Source organism: Hippopotamus amphibius, chromosome 14 (assembly GCF_030028045.1).
Source record: "Hippopotamus amphibius kiboko isolate mHipAmp2 chromosome 14, mHipAmp2.hap2, whole genome shotgun sequence".
NCBI classification, from domain to species: Eukaryota; Metazoa; Chordata; class Mammalia; order Artiodactyla; family Hippopotamidae; genus Hippopotamus; species Hippopotamus amphibius.
In genome coordinates, this window is record NC_080199.1 from 76,972,176 (window position 1) to 76,992,813 (window position 20,638).

A 20,638-nucleotide genomic window follows, 5' to 3' on the forward strand; every position below is an offset into this window, starting at 1 on the left:
GAGTAAATGAAAGAGTGGTCACTGTTTCAGTCTGCCCGTCTCTGGCAATGCTGCCAGAAGTTGGAAACACACATTAAATGAAAACTCACAGGTGAAAGTAGTACCTGTGGGGCAATGACAACTAAAGACATCCTTCTTTTCAAACGACTCTTCACCTGACTCCGTTCTACCCAACTTGTGTGTGGCTTGGCATGTCCAACTCAAGTGTGGAAACACGTGAAATTAAAGGGAAAAGAATAAACAAGCAATTCAGTCTATGTGCTCAATATCCACATCACTTATAACGCACAACATCACTGTTTCTTCTTCCACAATTTGTAATCATCTCGTTTGCTTTTTTCCTTTTTCCCGTTAGATTTGCACCTTTGTCCTCAGTACCTGCAGGAGGCCAGGGTGATGTCTGACCATACTGTTTAGCACAAAAGTTCCAGGGCCTAGAATGATGTTTAACACATGATGAGAGCTAAATAACTATGTCTCCAATTGACGTCCTCACCCCTACTCTCACCACCTCCCCCCTAAACCATTCTCCACACCACCAGTTAGAGTGATCTTTTAAAAATATAAATCTGGCCAAGACCATTCAATGGGAATAGAACAATCTCTTCAATATATGGTGCTGGGAAAACTGGACAGCCACATGCAGAAGAATGAAACTGGACCCTCACCTCACACCATACACAAAAAGTAACTCAAAATGGATCAAAGACTTAAATGTAAGAGCCAAACTATAAAACTCTTAGAAGACAACACAAGAGTAATTCTTCACGACCTCGTATGAGGCAATGGCTTCTTAGACATGACACTAAAAGCACAAGCAGCAAAAGACAAAGTGGACAGACCGGACTTCATCAGATTTAGAAACCGTGTGCTGCAGGCAATGCTATCAAGAGAGTGAAAAAAAAAACTATGGAATGGGATGAGATATTTGCAAATCATATGTCTGATAAGATAGTTGTATCCAGACCACATGATCGTACAACTTGATAATAAAAAGACAGCCATAAAAAATGGGCGAAGGACTTGATGCCCCACAAGAAAGACACACGAATGGCCAGTAAGCACATGAAAATGTGTTCAACATCATTACTCATCAGGGAAACACAAATCAAAACTACAAGGAGGTACTACTTCATACCCACTAAGCCCGTTGCAATGAGAGAAGATAACAACAAGTTTTGGCCAAGATCTGGTGAAATTTTGGCCCTCATACATTGCTGGTGGGGATGCAAAATGGTGCAGTCACTTTGGAAAACAGTCTAGCAGACCCTCAAAGGTTACACGTAGAGTTATTGTTTGACCCAGCAATCCCCTCGTAGGTATATACTCAAGGCTACTGAAGACAGACATCGATACAAAAACCCATACCTGAATGTTCATAAAAGCATCACTCGTGACAGTCAAAAAGTGTCAACAGTCCAAACGGCCACCAACTAATGGTATACCCATACAGTGGAATATTATATGGAAGGTCCACAACAGCAAATCTAGAGAGACAGAAAGCAGATGAACGGTTGTCTAGGGCTGGGGGCTAGTAAATTGGGAGCAACTAACAGGTGATGAAAATTTTGGGCGTGGCACAACTGTTCTAAAACGGACTGTGGTGATGGTTATATAACTCTGCAAAGATACTAAACACCATTAAATTGTACACATCAAATGTGTGCCTTATATGGTATGCGAATTAAATCTCTATAAAGCTGTTATTACAAAATACATATCAGATTGCATCATTCCTTGGTTAAAATATTTCAAAGGTTGCACCCTGTGCTGAGGATTAAGTCCAAATTCCAACAAGATTTACAGACCTGTGTGGCTGGTCTACCCCAGCCGCATCTTGTACCACTCTCCTCAACACATGTGTATCCATAATAGTTGCTCAACAAACGTGAGCTTAGTGGACTGATTTTATGATAGTATTTCAGTGGTGTTAGCTATAAGTGAAGCCAACTTCACCCTTAAGAGGGATAGGAGAATGAGAAAGGAAAAAATGAGGTAGGTAACTTTCAAAGGAAGCATGTATTCAAATTTCCAGTCGATGTTTTTTTTTTTTTCCCTTCTATTTCTAGCACCCAAGGAAAGATTCTAGGAGCACTCTGCACTCAGAATCAATGGCCAACTCAGATACAAAAGCTCTTTGTTTCCCCCTTGGGCTTCTGTATTCTTACTAAGTGTCAATTTCCTACGGGCATGTAGCCAAGAACCTGGACATAAAAGCAGCTAAGGAGGTGCCCTGAACTGGAAAGATCATGAAAGGAGAAAAAGCTCCACTCAGAGAGCATAAACATCTTCTCTCCCAGTGTGACGTCATCGATGTTCTCAGCATAACTCCAGCAACTGTCCTGAGAAGGGAGTCCACTGCCCCCAAGAAAATAAAGGTTGAGGGAGGGTGTCACACCATTCATTTGTTCGCAGGTATTTACCGAGCACTCACCACGTGCTGGACGTTGGGTGGGCACAGAGGACAAAGACAAAATCACAGCTTTGATGGGGCTTACGTTCTGTTGGGTGCAGACAGACTCCCCATCATTAAAAGTATAGTAGGTCACGTAGTGCCAGGTGCTATCAGGCAAAACAAAGCTAAGGAAGAGGAAGGGGTGCTACTTTAGCCAGGCGTTCAAGGACGGCCTCACTCAGAAGGCAGTGTCAGAGCAGAGACCCGCATCACGTGAGCACGTGTGCCGTGTAGGGTGAGGGCTTTCCAGGCAAAGGGAACAGACCCCGCAACGATCCCGAGCTAGCAGGCTGCTTGGAAAGCCCGAGAACAAAAAGGAGGCCAAGGAGGCCAGGGCTTGGTAGGCAAGGAGGCAGCCGTATCCACCAAGGTCTTTTCATGTTATTCTCAGAGAGGTGAGAAGCCACTAGAAGCCTTCTTAGCTAGGCACATGGCTTCTCTTGTAACCAAACTCTGGGCTAATCAAAGCAGATCATTAAGGGAAACCCCAGAAATCTGCATCAGCTACAGCAGGAGAGAAGCTGAGGCCAAAGGCATCTATGCACTGAAACACAGGAGACTGAATAGTAAATTCACGATTGTTCAAGCCATGTGGTTTCTACTGTTCTGCTCTTCCTCCAGACCATGGGCCTCATGGACACAGGGGCTGTGCCAATCTTGTTTCCACCCCCGCCCCCCAATACAGCTGTGTCCCCAGAACAGACCAGGAGCCCCAGGGAGGTGTTGGGCGGGAAACATTTTTGCAGCATGTACCGGTAACTCATCCAACACACATGCAGATTTCATCTTGATTTTCAACTCAAGACATGCAATGTGACCTACATTTGAAATATTCTTTAGGAGACTTTTACATGCGCTGCAGTAGTCACAGGAAAGACACTAAGGTATCAACAGGAAAGACCTCAGTCGCTAGCAACTGCTAGATTCAGGTTGGGCTTTTCTAGAACCTTGACTGAGAATCTCTGTTCGGGGCAATGAGATATTTATTTTTCCATAAAGTATCTACATGAAAGCTGTAGCACTCAAAACCATGCTGATTCACTTCAGGATTTTGAAAAGTGGGCTAATATAAATTTGTTCTGGATCGGTGCCCTTTCACACATAGAGATATGCTTGAATAGTGTAATATGTGTAAAACTGGTGAGAATTTCTAAGCCAATGAAAAGCACCCCTTCGTCCTATCAGAGACCACAGACACAGTGCGAATGATGAAATCTGTTACACAGAATTGTAAACATGCCTTTCAAGCTGGAAACAGAAGAGTCAATTTCTGCTTCTTAAAGCTTACATCAAAACTGAAAAATGGAATGAACTGACAAGGCTGGGAATTTAGTACAAGAGAAACAGACATCATTTGGGGCAAGGAGGGAATTCTGGACAGCAATTGCCATCTCTATTTTTTAGGATTAAGCTGCTAAACTTACCTTAAGACAAAACACATCAAGTTAATCTTAGGATAGGTTTAAGGGAAGATTGCTATAGCAAACTAAACACAGTATTAAAGTTTCAGTTGCATGACGATATTCCTTACTTTTGCTTCTATCAGCTGAAATAACTTCTCCTTTGTTGGAATGGCATCATTTTCAATTCAAAGAAGCCCCTGGTTTATTCTGCAGGGAAATATTTTTATGGCTATCATCTCCTCTTTTACACATACAGACTCAGAACTGGTTAAGGGAACTCCAGCGCAGGATTTTATTAATTAGCTGGGGCTGTACGGAAACCTAAGCTTACTGTATCCGTTGGCTTGGGCTGGCATAACAAAGTACCACAGACTGGGGGTACTTAACAGAAATTTATTTTTTCTGCAGTTCTGGAGCTGGAAATCCAAGATCAAGGTGCTGACCCATTGGGTTTCTGGTGAGAGCTGCTTCCTGGCTTGCAGAAGGTGCCCTGTTGCTGGGTGGCCTTCTTACATGGCAGACAGCTCTGTGGTGCCTATTGAAAGGACACTAATCTTATTGGATCAGGGCCCCACCTTTATGACTTCATTTCACCTTAATTACCTCCTAAAGGCTCTCTTTCTGCATACTGTCATATTAGGGGCTAGGGCTTCAACATACGAATTTTGGGAGGACGTAATTACGTCCACAGTACTTCTATTTACTTTCACTCTGTCTTTCGTCTAGGGCAAAGCACGAGGGAACCACTTAGATCCTTGTCACCTAGTCCCCTCGAGTCTGTAGAGTTTCAGCAAACCCACGGGACTAGCCTTCCTACAGGTAGCATATGCATCCTACCCGGAACAGGCTTATTACTCAGCAAGCAAGTCTGACCTCACCCAAAGCCCTGCCTCTTGGTCACCTTGACAGAGGCACTGAATTATGGGGGGCCCTTCACCTTCCTCAACATATCCTCTTGTTTCGAGCCTGCACCTAGAAAGACAGACACCCTGCAAGGGCTGTCCTCCTGGCTCTGGAGTCCTAGAGGCAACAGCACTGGCCTATGAAGATGATCTCTGTGCCTTGAAGGCGAAGACCCCTATGGTTCTGTGCAAACCCAGAGGAGCTCAAGAACCCTTTTCTCATGCGGAACTGCTCCAACAGCCTGGCTCACAGATCCAAAGCCAAACAGCAGCCTGGTAACTACACCTGATGGAAGCAAAACAAATCGGTCCACGACAGCACATACCTTCAGCGGCTGCTTTTAGGTGCTACTTCACGCATCAAGGAAGTCAATACAGAAAAGCAAGGGCCCCTCAAAATCAATGACAAAACACTTGAACTTCCTCCCACAGTCAAAAAGGGTGACAACGTTGTTCTATGAATGACGTGGATGATGTCACCCAATGTCTCAGGACATGTCACCCAGTGTCCTAGAAGGACATCACCTCGTGTCCCAGACTGCATCAGCTATGATGCACATTCCTCCTGAAGTCTTGTCCTTCTCAAATCCAGCCTGGTCCGTACAGTAGGACAGTCTCTCCCCCTGTTAAAAATTTCCATCACCTTCTGCAAGCTGTACAAGGAATTCACCTTCTCCAGAAAACGTCCCCCGATTAGACAAAGTGCGATAAATGCTGGAACTTGCAGCTTTTTGATATTTAATTTGCAATCAGTTCTCATCATCTACACGTGCTGTTTTATGTATTTCCTAAAGCCATATTACGTTCAGTCATTTTTTTTCCACGAGGTCATCTGTAAGCAAAGGGTGACTGTGTGTGTATCCCCGAGTCTTTCTCATTTTCCACCATGTAGCCGCAAAGCCTATCGTGACTGGTCAAAAATAGGCATCTGGTACACGCTAGCTACAAGGTAACTGACCGGGGGGGGCATCTTCCATAGCTTCTGACAGACAACAGGCTGTCGCTGGTGGAATCTGGGCCCAGACACCCATGTGCCCAGACCCGGATGCACGGCAGCTGCTGGAGAGGACACAGCACCCCGAAATGCTGGAAGTTGATTTCCCTCCAGCGTCCCCTCTGACATGGCCTGTCCTACAGCGAGTCTCAACTTAACCCCCGTCCCGCCAAGCCCACTACACTCAGTCCGTCACCAGGAGGTACTGATTCTAACTCCCTAATGACCATGAATCTGGATCCCAGCCCTTCCGGAAAATCTAGAAATTACATCGAACAGTTTCTTGCATACCTACTACGTGTCAGAGGCTCAGGCTGCCACTACCCTAGTTCAATGTCACCAAGTTCAAGTACCGCGAGGGCCTCAGACCTCACCTACACGGTCTATTCTGACCTCCTCAGTGTTGCCTTCCGCCAACACAGGCCAGCTCTGTGGATCTGCTCAGAGCCCCTCAGCGCCTCACCCTCATCCTTACAGCCTCTCAGCGTGGCCTCTGGAGCTGGAACCGTGGGGCCCAGACCGTGGACCTGCCCGCTGGAGCAGGGGGCAACGTCTGCAGTGCTCTGAGCCTCGGGTCTCTGGACTGTACAGTGGGTGGCGAGCTTCCTCTGTGTGGGCTTCTTTCAGGGGTTCCTGGAGGGAACAGGCGGGAGCTGTCTGCAGAGGGTCTGGGCACAGTGCTAACAGGTGTCCGTGTCGATGACACTGGTGCTCCCGGCAACACCCTCCCCTTGGAGCCAACGAGGCCCCTCCGCTCCCAAGGTGTGACCTTCTCGGCACCTCGCTTTGCACGCTGTGCTCCCACCTGTCACGTCTGGGCCGGCCCTCGCGGTGCCCGCACTCTGAGCCCTCGTGGCAGGCAGAGGTGGTACTGTTTGCATGTATTCATCCACCTTAATTGATAGACGCTTGCTCAGCTGGCTCACAGCAAAGAGCCTGGGCGGCCCAGTGAGCTGACCGGGGGCGGTACGGTCACCTGTGCAATTCCACTGACACCAATTTATCCCCTCCCCTCCCCCCCAAAAATTAACAGGATCGAATACATCAGACAAAACAGACCTGAGCAGGCCTGGAAGATGCTTAAAAGCCCTCTTTTTCTCCGCAACATTATCTAAATACACATGACACTGAATCCAGAGAACTCTTCGGCTCGAGACAGTCTCAGACAGAAATGCAGAATTTCAAGGCCCCCGGGGATGGAATCGCACTAAAGGCTCGTCTGGAGTTTTAAATACAGGAAACACAAACAGGACCACAGCCAACTCCTGTCTTCTTTCTTTAACTTCTCTGATTATAAATATTTTAAAATTTCCTGAAATGTTGGCACCAGCCCTAATGCATTTGTTATTTATTCTTCTTAAGTAGCTGTGTTTATACTTACATGGGTTAATATACAATTCCAGCTATATAGGGTTAGAAACTCAGATTCCAAGTGCCATGAAAGCAAATGAACAGCATTCCACACTTCCATTTTTCAAAAAGGCTTCACGGCCATTTATATCCATCTTGTATTTGTTCCCAGATTTGGTCATTCAAAATTCCTATTTCCACACGAAGCATTAGGGTTTGAAAAAACACTGAACACACACCTATAGGCTCACATGTTCAGTGACACACAAATAAGCCTCTATTCCCTCACTGTTCTTATCCTCTGTCTCAGGAAACAGAATATGTGTTCATCATGATTTTATACAGACAAGATAAGGACTCACGGCTCAACTGTCTGTACACTGGCAAAATACTGTGATAACACAGGACTCCTAATTTCTCAAGCTCTGGTATTTTCAAACAACACCTATTCATTGAAACAAATAAAAGGAAAAATGCACCAACGACTGACAGATGATTTTCACTCGGCACTTGTATATTTGTGAAAGGAGTATCTTCAAGCTGGTGTATTTACTTTGGTCTTTAATGACTGGCATACCCAACTGAAAGGTCCCCCCGTCCCCCGCAAGAGTACTTGCTTAGCAGGAGAAAAAGGCTGTCTCTGGTCTTCTCAGATGACCCAGGTGTCAATATTTTGATGGGATGTTGGGGGGGCGGGAAGAGTGGCTGCCTGTCTGTCTGTCTGCCTCTCTCTCATTTGCGGGCCTCTCAGGACCTCAGCCACTGGAGACTGTGGAGCCCGGGAACACTGACAGACCTCAGTTAGCTGATTAACAAGAAACAACAGAAACCAGACCTTTCAGCAGAAGCTCTTAGCCTCCGCTGACCCAGCAAAGCTGTGCAGAGGGCCGTGGTATCAAAGCTCAGAAATCAGCCATCAGAAAACTCAGGTTAAGCCCAGGCTTCCAAGATGTGGCAACTTTGCCCCACCAATCTGATTTATCTCCTGTTGACAATTTACTTGTAACCCTAAGTGGGACTAAATAGAAATATAATATCAAGAGCTCTGAGGAGCAAAAGACGTAAACGTTCTGCTCTTGTCTTACATTCTCTGTCAAGTTCAACAGGTAAGAAATGGAATCGCAGGGGCTCAAAGCAGAGAAGCCGTCCTATCCTCGCGATGGGTGGATGGACGCAGAAGACATTATGCTGGTGAAACAAGTCAGTCTCGGAAGGACAAACACTGCACGATTCTTCTTACATGAGGCGTCTGAAATAGTCAAAGGTGTAGAAATAGGCAACAGAATGGTGGTGACTGGGGCGGGGGGCAGGGGAGCTGTGTCCAATGGGTACAGACTTCCAGTTACACACACGGAGTACGTTCCAGAGACAGTGCTCACAGTTCACGATGAGGTCCTGTGCACTTTGCCAACAGGGCTGATCTCACGCGAAGCATTCTCACTACACCAAACCAAACCAAACAAACAAAAAACCACCAATGGGACACAAGGAAACTCTGGGAAGTGGTGGCTATCTTACTCACCCAGACTGGGGTGATGGTAAAAACGGTGGATATACACGTCCTGACTCACCAAACTGTGTATGTTAATTACGTGCTGTTTTGGGTATACCAATTATACCTCGATAAAGCTGGAAAACACAACCAGAAACAGAGCTGCCCGCAGTCCGTGGGGAGCCGCAAACTGCAATGCTGGCCCTTCCTGTTCAAACTGGAGGACAGTAAAGCTTCAGGGTGGAGTACTCCTTACACTTTCAAAGTCATAGGAGGAATGCTGGCTGTCAGATCAGGGAAGGGAAGGCATCAGCAATTCAGGAGGTGATAAACGAGGGAAACTGTCAGATGTATAGGCAGGAAAAGGGAAAACATAATTTTCTTTGGGACCAATTAAGGTAAGAGCTGCTTTGCATATTCTCAATCAGAAAGACGTCGGTGCTGTCAGAAGTGGAATTTTTTTCCGAATGAAAGTTAACGCTTTCTTGTATTAATGAAACACGTTCTGAACGACTTCACAGGAAGAAGAAAAAAAAGCACTTTACGTACAAACACTATCGCAAGGTGAGACGCAGGGGCATAACTATTCACCACGTACTCCACGTTTAATCGAGCTCTATTCTTAACTAACTTTTTCCTCCCCTGGTTTGTTTTTCTAGGAGGAAAGATGCCAAACATTATGAGCTTCTCTTTCAGAATTTTGGACCACAGTTTGACCTAACAACACCCTGTTTCATTTGGCACGCAGTATTGTCAAAAATGACACGTGCCTGCGAATTAATCATTCATGAAGAGAGGGAAAGGAAGCAACATGGGGGCGGGGAGGGGAACCTGAGACATGACGTGTCCATGAGCTCCTCTGGCATCTCCCACGGGGTCCCAGTGTGTTGGAAGCAGCAGAGCAGAGAGATGGAGATCACGGGAACCCTATTACCGTAATTCTCAGACTACAGCTGAAAGCGGAAAGGGTCTCATTCCTTCCACTGCCCATTTTCCACCTGAGCATCTGCGCAGACACATTAGCGTGAAGACCACCAACCAAAGGGAATTCCGGCAATGTAAACCCCTTTTCAGAACGGTTCAGAAGGACAGTTCTACTATAGAAGAAAAGTGATGTGATCACACCAATTTCATAACCAAAAGTAATTTTTTCTAGGAAATGTTTCCAATTACACAGCATATTATTATAGATCAAACCTATTATTAAATGCCCCCCAGGAGGTATTTCTGTCATGTTATCATGCTGTAAGTATCACCTTTTAATATTGATTACTTATACCAGATTTTCGTAAAGAGGATTTTCCTGCATTCTCAATCTATGCTAAAATACCCACATCCCATGGCATCAAAATACACACACACACACACACACACACACACACACACACACACACACACACACACACCCCACCAGATCATCTTGCTAGTTCAGAACACAAGCAGCCAAGTGGACGGGTTAATTCATTTTTCTATTTCTCACCCGAAGAAGTTATATATATAAATAGTGATAACATGTAACTTTCAGCTGGAGGGAATCAACATATCAGAAATCCTTAAAGGTCAAAAGTTGATCTCAGAGTGATCAGCATAAATTATTTCCTGCCATAGTTATTTAAGATGAAAATAGTCCTTCATTTCTAAACATGAGTCATCACCAAAATTATCTTTCATTTCCAAAAGTTTAATAAAATTTTTTTTTTCTATGCTAGACGTCTTCAGAAAGGGATTCCTTTTTCTACTCTGGATTAATACTCCGAAGTCTCCAAGTATGCCAGTCTCTGCAATGGTTCACATAAGTGATTTTCTTAAACACTACAAAATTTATATCGTCTAATTTTCATTCTAGAAAAATACTAGTAAAACCTGTGGGTGGAAAAACGTTTCTTCAACTTTGAACTTCTGGAAATTGTTTTCACTCAACCTGCTGCCAAAGAACTGCTACACCTGAGCACTCATCTTTAGCAGAGTAACAATAAAGCCAGTTAGGACCACATAAAATTGCTGCAATCATTCAAATAACAGCATTAATTTTACAGCTAACCCCCCAAAACCTGTCTAAAAATGAATTCTCCCTTAATTGCATTTAATCAACAAATGGGCAAACGTACGCTAAGCCGTAATGCGAACAACCCACGGATAGGGTTACAACCTCGACAAGTTAATGATGCTCTAATAATAATAATAAAAGATCCAAGGAGGAAACCGACTTATAATTAAACACGTAGGATGCGGAGAAACCACATCATGAAAGAAACCAAAGAGAGGTTTTATTTTCACAAGTGTATGGCTAGATCCCTACCAATATAGAGGCCAATGAAAACATGACTGGTGGTACAATTCTAATCAGTGTGTCTCAGCTCTGTTTTCATATGATTCTTGGATATGGTTCTCAGGCTGAAAGATACCACATAACAAATGCACAGCATCCTGAGATGTCCATCACGCCTCCAGCTAGAGGGGAGACCAAGTGGGAAGAGGCAATTCCTTTCCACACGAGCAGTCCCCAGGGAGGACAGAGTTTGCACAGGGTTTGGATAAGTGAGTCAGAGGCTTCAGAGAGTCCAGAAAATGGGTATAAGACCAAGCCAGTCGTGGGAATGATAGACTGTCAGCGTGTAAAACTGCGGTGTCGGTTTCTTTCTAGACTCTGCTCATATGTGCCCTGCCACAAGATAATCTCTCAACTGCTTCCCTTTCTAAGAGAGATTAACAAAGCCCAGCGCCGCTGACAAAACAGAGGACCGTGTGTTTGTTCCAACCAGGCAGGGAGTGAGCTACTGACCACACCTAAGTCATATCACTTTGCTTTCCTAGGGAAAGGGCACAAACCCTTTTGCAAATTTCTGTATTGCTTACTCTTGAATCCATTATTATTCTAAGGAAATCATCAAGCGTCTTTGCAAAGGTTAAGCTATAAAGATCTTATTCATAGTGATACTTAAAATAGTGAAAAAAAAAAAAACCCTCTTAACCTGAATACTCAACAACTAGGAATAAATTAAACTAACCATTGTGTTTTCATAACAGAACATTACTAAGCTTTTTAAAAACACATCTTATGTTACTATTTGCCATAGAAACTGCTTATCGTCTTTTCACTTTATATACTATGAACTGGCTGATGTTCTTTCAAGAAAAAGCATTTTAACTGAAAAAGATCGACATTTAAATACCAACTGCTGACCGTGATGGTCTCTAGGCTGCAGGGCTGCGAATGCTGTTTTCTTTCTTCTTGCTATCTTCACGTCTTAACTTTTCGCTACAAGAAATATAAATCACTCTTGGAGGTAGAAAAATAAGCCCCCGAGGTTTTTAGAAACATTGGTTGTACCCTCTCTGCCCTCTCCTCTGGAGTGGCTTTACTCCTATGGTATCAGAGTAAGTACATACACGTTTATCTTTGAATCTATTCTGAAAGACAGAAGTCTAAACACATTGGAGAAAATAAATGATGTCTTCTGAGGCCCCTAATTTGCACAACCAGGGGGAAATCTCTGCTGTGATGTTTTCCTTCCACTCCATCTCCTGCCCAGAGACACAAAGCCATAAATCACGTCTGCCGGGTGGCCGCACTGGGGCCCTGAGCGTCCCGCGTTTGCAGGGGGCTGCGGTGGGGCCGTCCACCAGCTCCCTCGCACGAGCAGCACTGATGACTCTTTCATGACTCTCTTCCTGACAGTACAAACCTTTTAAATTTCTCAATGTTCTCAAGAGGTCAAAGTGTCCCCCCAACTCCCATCTGTGCCTACAAAATTGATCTCCATCTTGACAGAAATAAAGAGCTTCATAGAGAAAGGAAAAATGAGCAAACGAGAAAGACGGTCGTTTTAAGTAAAGGAAACAAGGAAGAGAGAACAGAGAATTCCTTCTTCAACACGCTGAAAACAGTTTACCCGTTTTCTACATGACTGTGATCCCCTTGGAGGATGACAACGCCCCCAAGACTTTATGCTAAATGGGTTTAAACAAATTCTACGGTTTGAAAAATGTGTTAAAAGCCAAACCTTTCCTCTGAAACTGAGTCTTGACAATAATAAACATGGGAGCATGGATCTACTGGCAGAGACAAGTCCATGACTCAAAAGCAGAGGCCCTGGTCTCATTCGGATCCAGGAAACACTGCTAACGCCTCCATCACTTGCTGAGCCCGTGGGCAGGACGGTGTAATTGGTCTGAGGCTTTTATTTCCTTGTTTATAAAAACCAAGACAACACTCATTAAGGATCAACGAGTTACGAGACTAACTCCTGATCTCAACATCGTAATTTGTTCACATGCTTTAGTCTCTCTACAAGTCCCTTGGGTATCAAATAGCGCCTGTTCTGCTATGAAAAGGCCCTGGCAACGGAGAGGAGAGAGGTACCGGTCCCCTGAGACAGACAGTGGATTCGGAAGACCAGTGGGGAGACCAGCGGGGATGAGGCGACACCTAGAGAAGGGGATGGTGACTAATTCTGTCACATTTCCAACTCGAGGTGCCCAAGGACGTCAGTGTGAAAAACCCCAGGCATAGATGGAGCTACAGGAAGAGGTCGTGTTAGACATGCAGCCTGGGAAGGTCATCTATTCTCAACCCCAACTACTCATTAGAACCACCTAGAAGTTCGTAAAATTCCTAGACTTCTGCTTTAATGCTGCTGGGGTACTGCCTGGGGACCAGGACCTTTTTTGTTGTTTTCTCTCAACAAAGATTTTGTTCAAACAAATAAAACTTCCAATCAACATTTCATTTTTTTTCTTTCAATAAATAATTCATTTCAGTGGGTGAATTCTTTTGCTCATTTGTTTATATTTTTAAGGTAAAGTTAACATAAAATTAACCACTTAAAGTGTAACAGTTCAGTGGCATTCAGTACATTCACAGAGCTATGCAACCATCACCTCTATCGAGAACATTCCAGAACACTTTCATCATCCCCAAAAGGAGACCCCATGCCCACTAAAAAGTCACTCCCGATTCCTCCTCTTCCATCCCCTGACAACTACTCATCTGCTTTCTCTCTAGATGGATTTGTTCATTCTGAATACGTCATATGAATGGTATCCTATCATACGTGGTCTCTTGTGACTGGCTTCTTTCCCTAGATATGTTTCCCAGGTTCACGCATGCTGTAGCACGCATCAATGCTTCATTCCTTCCTATGGCTGAAAAAGAGCCCATTGTATGGACAGAACGCATTTTGCTTGTCCATTCAACCATCGATTGGCACTTGGGTTGTGTTCACCTTCTGGTCATCATGACTAGTGCCGCTACGAACAAGCACATGCAAGTATCTGCTTGATTACCTGTTTTTAATTCTCTTGGGTGTCTACTCAGGAGTGGAATGGCTGGATCACATGGTAATTCTATGTTTAACTTTTTGAGGAGACAAGGTTTTAAGTTCTCCAGATGATTCAGTGGGAAGTTAGTGTTGAGAATCACTCACGGAGAGGATGGATGAGCCGTGAGAGCAGAGGGAATGCCCCAGAGAAAGACGCGGGGTGGGAACACAACAGGGCGAAACCTGGAAATACAGCATTTCACAGCTGCTGTGAAAGAGCCCATTGTGTGTGTGTGTGTGTGTGTGGCGGGGGAACACAACTAGGGAGAAGGGGCGGTGTCACAGAAACAGAATCCAAGAGGGGCCCTGGATACCAGACAGAAGACAAATCTGGAAAGGAATGGAGAGGCTGTGTGTATGCAAGATGGAGGTCTTCCTGGAGGAGGCCTGGTTTCAAGGAGGAGGGGTGTACACGAGAGGCAAAGGCTACAAAAACACATTCAGCATTCACACTTCAGGCAAAGACCAGTCTTGTCTCTGCTCTCCTATGACGCCCCGGAACGTACGGGGCAAACAGCAAGCCTACAATACAGATCTTATGGGACTAACCAGTTTACACCTCAACAAATAACACCCCTGCCAGACACCACAGTAACTGCAGTCCACACTGCCCGTAACTGTTCCACTGACCAGACGATGGCTTTGTGAGGATTTTAACCACGTCGAAAATACTCAGGAATAACAATGTTTAATTAGCAAAATAGTGTGATTTCAATCTCAGCAAAATCTTTAACAAATGCGTACATTTTCCCTCTTTCTGCTGCCTAAAATATTGTTTTAGTTTAAACATATTAATCCATTTTCGCACCACCTTTGCCAGTCTCTGAATCAATACTGCTGGGAGACAGTGCAACACAGTTTCACTGAAAAATTATTTTCTGAGAAAAAAATTGTCTTCTATTATTAGAGAAAAGGGTAACTTTTATAACAATTACATTTTAAAGGTGAAAAGTGTGAAAAGGTGAACCTTATATGTGAAGTCACATTAAATTTAACTTAAGCTTAGATTCTCAATGAATAGAAAGCATATCTGAAAGGTGTGAGTGATTAAAAAAAAAAAAAAAAGTACGTGGGTTTTTTTTTCCCCTTAAGTATGAGACCAGCCAAGAAACGTCTCCTGGAGGTAAAATAGTCCACTATCCTAGATTCCTTTTTTCAATTAGTGCTTCTAGTTTGTAGACAGTAACCACATTTAATTTGAAATTTCCTCTCTCGGTGCCAATTCCAGTTTGAACGCCTTCTGTGAAGCCGTTAGGGATACAGCGTGATGTGACACACAAAGCCCTCTGAGAACAGCCACAGTCAGAAGGGGAAAAAGAGGTTTTTCTTTGGTATCAAACACCTGGCAAGCAGAGCCTGTGTTCCCGTAGAGCCTGGAAGGCATTCCTGGCTTTCCCCTGAGAATCCAAACGGACTCGTTCTGATTTCCCTTTGAAAAACCATGAAGCTAGAGCACGTGTGCTATGATTCACAGTTTACCAGGGTTTCCGTGTTGCTTCTTGGTGTTCCTGGTGTGGGGTGTCTCTGCTCACCACCACGTCGGGGTGATGACTCCAAGGCCCTCGTGGCAAGTGCCAGGGACAGTGACTTTCTCACCGTGACCTCGGGCTCTGGGTGAGACAGTGACCACCTTGTAGAAATCAGGTGCCGCCTACTCAGCCACTTTACAATGTAGACGCAGAGGGGAAACTGTGAGAAAGTCCTTCCCCATCATTCTTCTCACCCCTCTTGCCCTGTGCATGTCCCTCATCGAAACCTCCCCAGTGGAATCCAGGAAAAGAAAGCACAGTGACCACCGCTTAGAGAAGTGGGCTTGTCAGATATGACACCAAAACACAAGGGACAGAAGAAGAAACACGTAAACTGGACTTCATCAAAGTTAACATCTTTTGTGCTGCAAACAGCACCATCGAGAAAATGAAAAAGCCTACAGAAGGAGAAAAAAATGTATGTAATATATCTGATAAATACTTTATCCAGAGTACATAAAGAATCCTTACAACTCAATAATAAAAAGACAAATACTCCCATTAAAAATGTGCAAAGGACTTGAATAGACATTTCCCCAAACAAGATACATAAATGGCCAATAAGCCTATAAAAAGATGCCCAACACCATTAACCATCAGGGAAGTGCATATCAAAACCACAATGAGGTATCACCTCACACCTACCAGGCTAACCAATCAAAAGATGGGTAATAACAAGCATTAGCCTGGATGTGGAGAAACTGGACCACTCACACACTGCTGGTGAGAATGTAAAAGGGTGCAGTCCCTTTGGAAGCCAGTCTGATGGTTCCTCCAAAGGTTAAATATACAGTTACTTCCTGACCCAGGACTTCTGCTCCTGGGTGTGTACCCCCCAAAAATAAATATATAAATCCATACAGAAACATGTACATGAATCTTCATAGCAGCATTACTCATAATAGTCAAAAAGTATCAACAATCCAAATGTTCGCCAAAATAAATAGGCAACATGGGGTCTATCTATCCCTACAATGGAATATTACTCAGCAATGAAAAGGAACAAAGTACAGACACAGCCTACAACACAGATGAATCTGGAAAACTTTATGCTCAGTGAGAGAAGCCAGTCAGAAAAAAGACCACGTTCTACGGGACTGCATTCCTGTAAAATGTTCCAAATAGACGAATCTGTAGAGACGAGCACAGATTCACGGTCGTTTAGTAGTGAGGCGGGTTGACAGGGTGAAGGAGGTGGGGACTACCTGATATTGGATAAAAGAGTTTCTTTTAGGGGAGGGATCAAAATATTCTAAAGTCGGTTGTAGTGATGGTTACAAAACTCTGAATATACGCAAAGCCACTGAACTATTATATGCCTTAAATGGGTGAACTGTATGGTACGGGATTTTTCTCTCAGTAAAGATGATTTTTTAAAAAAGGGAGGGGGGCCATTATAAAAGCAGCAAGATGGTCTTTCACTTCCAGATGCTCTGATCATCCCTCACTGCCTCCGGTCCCTCAGAGTCACACCAAGCTCTCTGACTTCCAGGCAAAACGCGCTTCTCAGCCATTGCTTCAAACACATTTGAATTTGCTCCTCACCCCATGGTCCTCGGACATCCTACAACCACAGGCACAGAAGCAACATTCCTTCCCAGCACGGAGGCTCCACCAGCCTCCAGCTCTCCTTGGCCTTCAGCAGCAGGTTCCAAATTAAGAAAAGGGATCAGGAGAGCAGAAAAATAATGTCAGGAAACATCATTATGTGCAGACGGACGGTTACGGTTCTGGGGGAAGGTGTAGTGGGGAAACGAGAACAGATTCTTTGGTCTCATACAGGAACCGGGGGGTGGGGAGAAGGTTGGAGAGACCTGGGAGAGAGGACCTTCCTGATGGCAGGGCAGGTGGGCTTGCCCTCAGACTGGCTGGGCATCCCCAACGTGCAGGGCCCTGAGATCTGGGCAGAGAAGCGTGGCATCACCAGGGCCTTTGAGTAAGGCAGAAATGGCAAGGCCACCCGTCAATGTGACAACAGTTATTCTAACTGGACTGGGCTCAAACCCACAGGACCGGGCTCCAACCCACAGGAGGCGTTCCTCAAGGACTAACACAGCCAGGAAGTTCAAAGCATCCTGATAACAGCCTTCTGAGACAGTATCAAAGAAAACAATGTATAAAAACTGTATAACCATAAAATGTGCAGGCACCAATGAAATGATTCATCCGGCAATATTCATTGAACATTTAACCACATACCAGGTACTGCCTGAGAACAGTACTGTCTGATTTCAGAAATGGGAAGCTCCTCTCTCAGCTTTCAAGTTGTTTACAGCAAAACTGGGCTGGTGCCACTCATCTTTAGTTTATTTTCTGTACATAAGCAGACCTCATTTCATTGTGCTTTGCTTTATTACACTTCACATTGTGTTTTTTTTTGTTTTTTTTTTTTTTACAAATTGAAAGCTTGTGGCAACCCTGCATAGAGCGAGTGTCCTTTTGTTCCAACAGCATTTGCTCACTTTGTATCTCTGTGACTCTGCCCTCACATGTTGGTCATTCTTAAAATATTTCAAACCCTGGACCAGCAAAGATCACCACTCACTGAAGGCTCAGATGACGGTTAGCATATTTTTAGCAATAAAGTATTTTTGATTTAAGGTTTGCACATTCTTTTCGACAAAATGCTACTGCACACTTAATAGACTATAGCATAGTGTAAAAATAACTTATACACGCACTGAGAAACCAAAAAATTCACATGACATGTTATTGCAATATTCACTTATTGCAGTGGTCTGGAACCAAACTCGTATCTCCAAGGTCGCCTATAATTTGCCTAACTTTCAAATCTCTATCATAACTGGACCTGGTAGAGCCAGTAGTCAATGGGTTGTACCAAGTCCACCCTAAAAAAACTTCCCCAGATTTTGAGAAAAGCCAGCAAAGGCATCTGGTTAGATCTTAAAACAGCCATTGGCACAGCAAGGTCCCCACCAAAGCTCCTTGCGCACTGAAAAGAAATACCCACTGCCCATCAGGAAAGAGGCATCCAAACCCCACGAGACTTGGAAGCAGAAGGCATTCAACCAGAACCAAGGAACCAAGTACCCGGGACCCTTCTAAGCTCCCTGCCAGCTTGAGGCCGAGGGTGTCCAGTTTATCCCATGTGAATACGACCAGAGACCCTGCCTCAGATCACTTTTATCTTCTCAGAAAACAATCAACAAGACAAAAAAGCGAACCTACTAACTGCCTTCCGCAAAATCTTTGAGTGGACAATTGAATTTGTATTATTGTTTTGTTTTGTTTTTTTTCCCCCGAAACTTTACCCCTAGAATTCCTGTGCATGGCTCTTTCACATGAATCCAGGACAAGCTGGAAACTGAGTCTCAGGCAGCCTCCGTGCGCCTACCTGCAGCATATGACCGCCTTGCACGAGAGGGCCAAGTCCAGGAAGCTTCTCCTGACCTCGAAGGACAGCGCGTACTTCAGGGTGTGGCCGTCGATGATGAGGGCCGCGTCGTTCTCCTTGCCCAGCAGACTCCCGAGGTCAGCGCAGTGCTGAGTGATGGCTGCCCGTGTGGCCTGAAACAAGACGGGGGCGCGGGTGTCACATTTCAAGAAATCAAAATCAGAAGCTTTTAAAAAGCAGGAAAAAAGGCCCAGAAATCCAGAGTAACGTCCTTAAAATGAAAACATGTCCATTTTAATGTAAAACATACGGAGTTCAACTTGGCATGTACATTATACGTTAAACATACGTTCAAATGACACTGGACTGTCCCCTAGGTCTGTGTTATGGGTGAAAACACCTTCATGGTGATGTTTTTTTTAAGATTTTTATTTTTTTGATGTGGACCATTTTTAAAGTCTTTATGGAATTTGTTACAGTATTGCTTCTGTTTTATGTGTTGGCTTTTTCGCCCCGAGGCACGTGGGACCTTAGCTCCCCGACCAGGGATGGAGCCCGCACCCCCTGCACTGGAAGGCGACGTCCTAACCACTGGACCGCCAGGGACATCCCCCCCCATAGTGATATTTACATTTGATGTTTACAATAACCTACTCTGGTTGCCATCTACCGCTGGCCCAGAGCATCCAAATTCTTCTCCATCGGAGTTTTAATTGCTAAGGTTCTCACGAATATCTTTCTCTCTCCTCCTTTATACTGCACACACATTATTCTTGGTGTCCCTAGAACAGGAAGTTCCATAAAAACAAATGTGCTTTTTGGGAAAAGCTAACGTTGCTAGAGCTCAAATGTCAAGCATCTCGCAGTTCATACAAGGTCATCTTTAAAGCATCCAAAAGATATTAGAGGACACAAAAATAACACAAAAGATGAATTTCTATTTTCTGCTGAGATCTGCAGATTAAACCATTTCTCTCCATGGATCATCAGAATAAGAAACGAACTGATGATTTTTTCATGTTACAAAAAAATATCCAATCAAATTAAACTGCCAATACCTTTTAAAACACTACTACCAACCTAAATCAGTGCTTTGGTGTGATGTCTATTATCAGATGGAATTAAAGCGCAGAACCATTTTTAATATTGGAAAAAGAGGATGTTCTGATCTTCTGAAGGAATTCATGATTATGGACAGGATATCTGACTCAAATGTAAGAATACAATTTTTGACTCATAATTAAAAAAACCTCAAGTTAATCAGGGAAGCACACAAGTAAGCTGAAATTATTCTGCCCGGACAACTGTCCTTCGGCTATCAAGTTACATTCACATCTAATTTATCATCCGGTAACATAAGTTACAGTTAAGAAACATGTGCAACGAACAGGAGTTCTCCTCACCCTCGTTAAACTGAGCATCGGCTACCAACACAAGGTGAGAAGCAGCTTCTACTGTCTTACTGCTCATTCTTCCTTTTTAACGAGAGACTTTGACAATATCAAAAAGATGCATCTAAGGCATCTTTTTGTGGGTCTGTGATCAGGTGGCCTGGAGTCTGGTCCCAACTCTCCACTTATTACCTGTGCGACCTTGGGCAAGATACAAAACCTCTTTGAACAGCAGTTCTCGTGAGTGTAAAGCAGAGCTAAGCACGCTCTCTTCATAGCACTTTTCTTACGAGAAATGAGCTACTCAGCGTAACCTACTTGGCACACACTAAGCATCTGGTAAAAGCCGTTCCTCTTCCTGTTACTATTTATTCATGAGCTTCCTACATCGAGTAAGGCACACATCTCTACCACTTCAGACAGTGAATAAACGCCATCGGTGACAA

The 20,638-nt window shown here is 44.2% G+C and overlaps 1 protein-coding gene across 1 annotated transcript in view; it reads right to left on the reverse strand.

Annotated features, from left to right (window-relative positions):
• The window catches only part of LOC130835882 (phospholipid-transporting ATPase IB), a 416,937-nt gene that overhangs the window by 241,110 nt on the left and 155,189 nt on the right, over positions 1 to 20,638 (reverse strand). Inside the window, exon 24 of the mRNA XM_057707762.1 lies at positions 18,802 to 18,974. Coding sequence (XP_057563745.1) covers positions 18,802 to 18,974 — 173 coding nt within the window. The remainder of the gene's footprint in view (positions 1 to 18,801; positions 18,975 to 20,638) is intronic.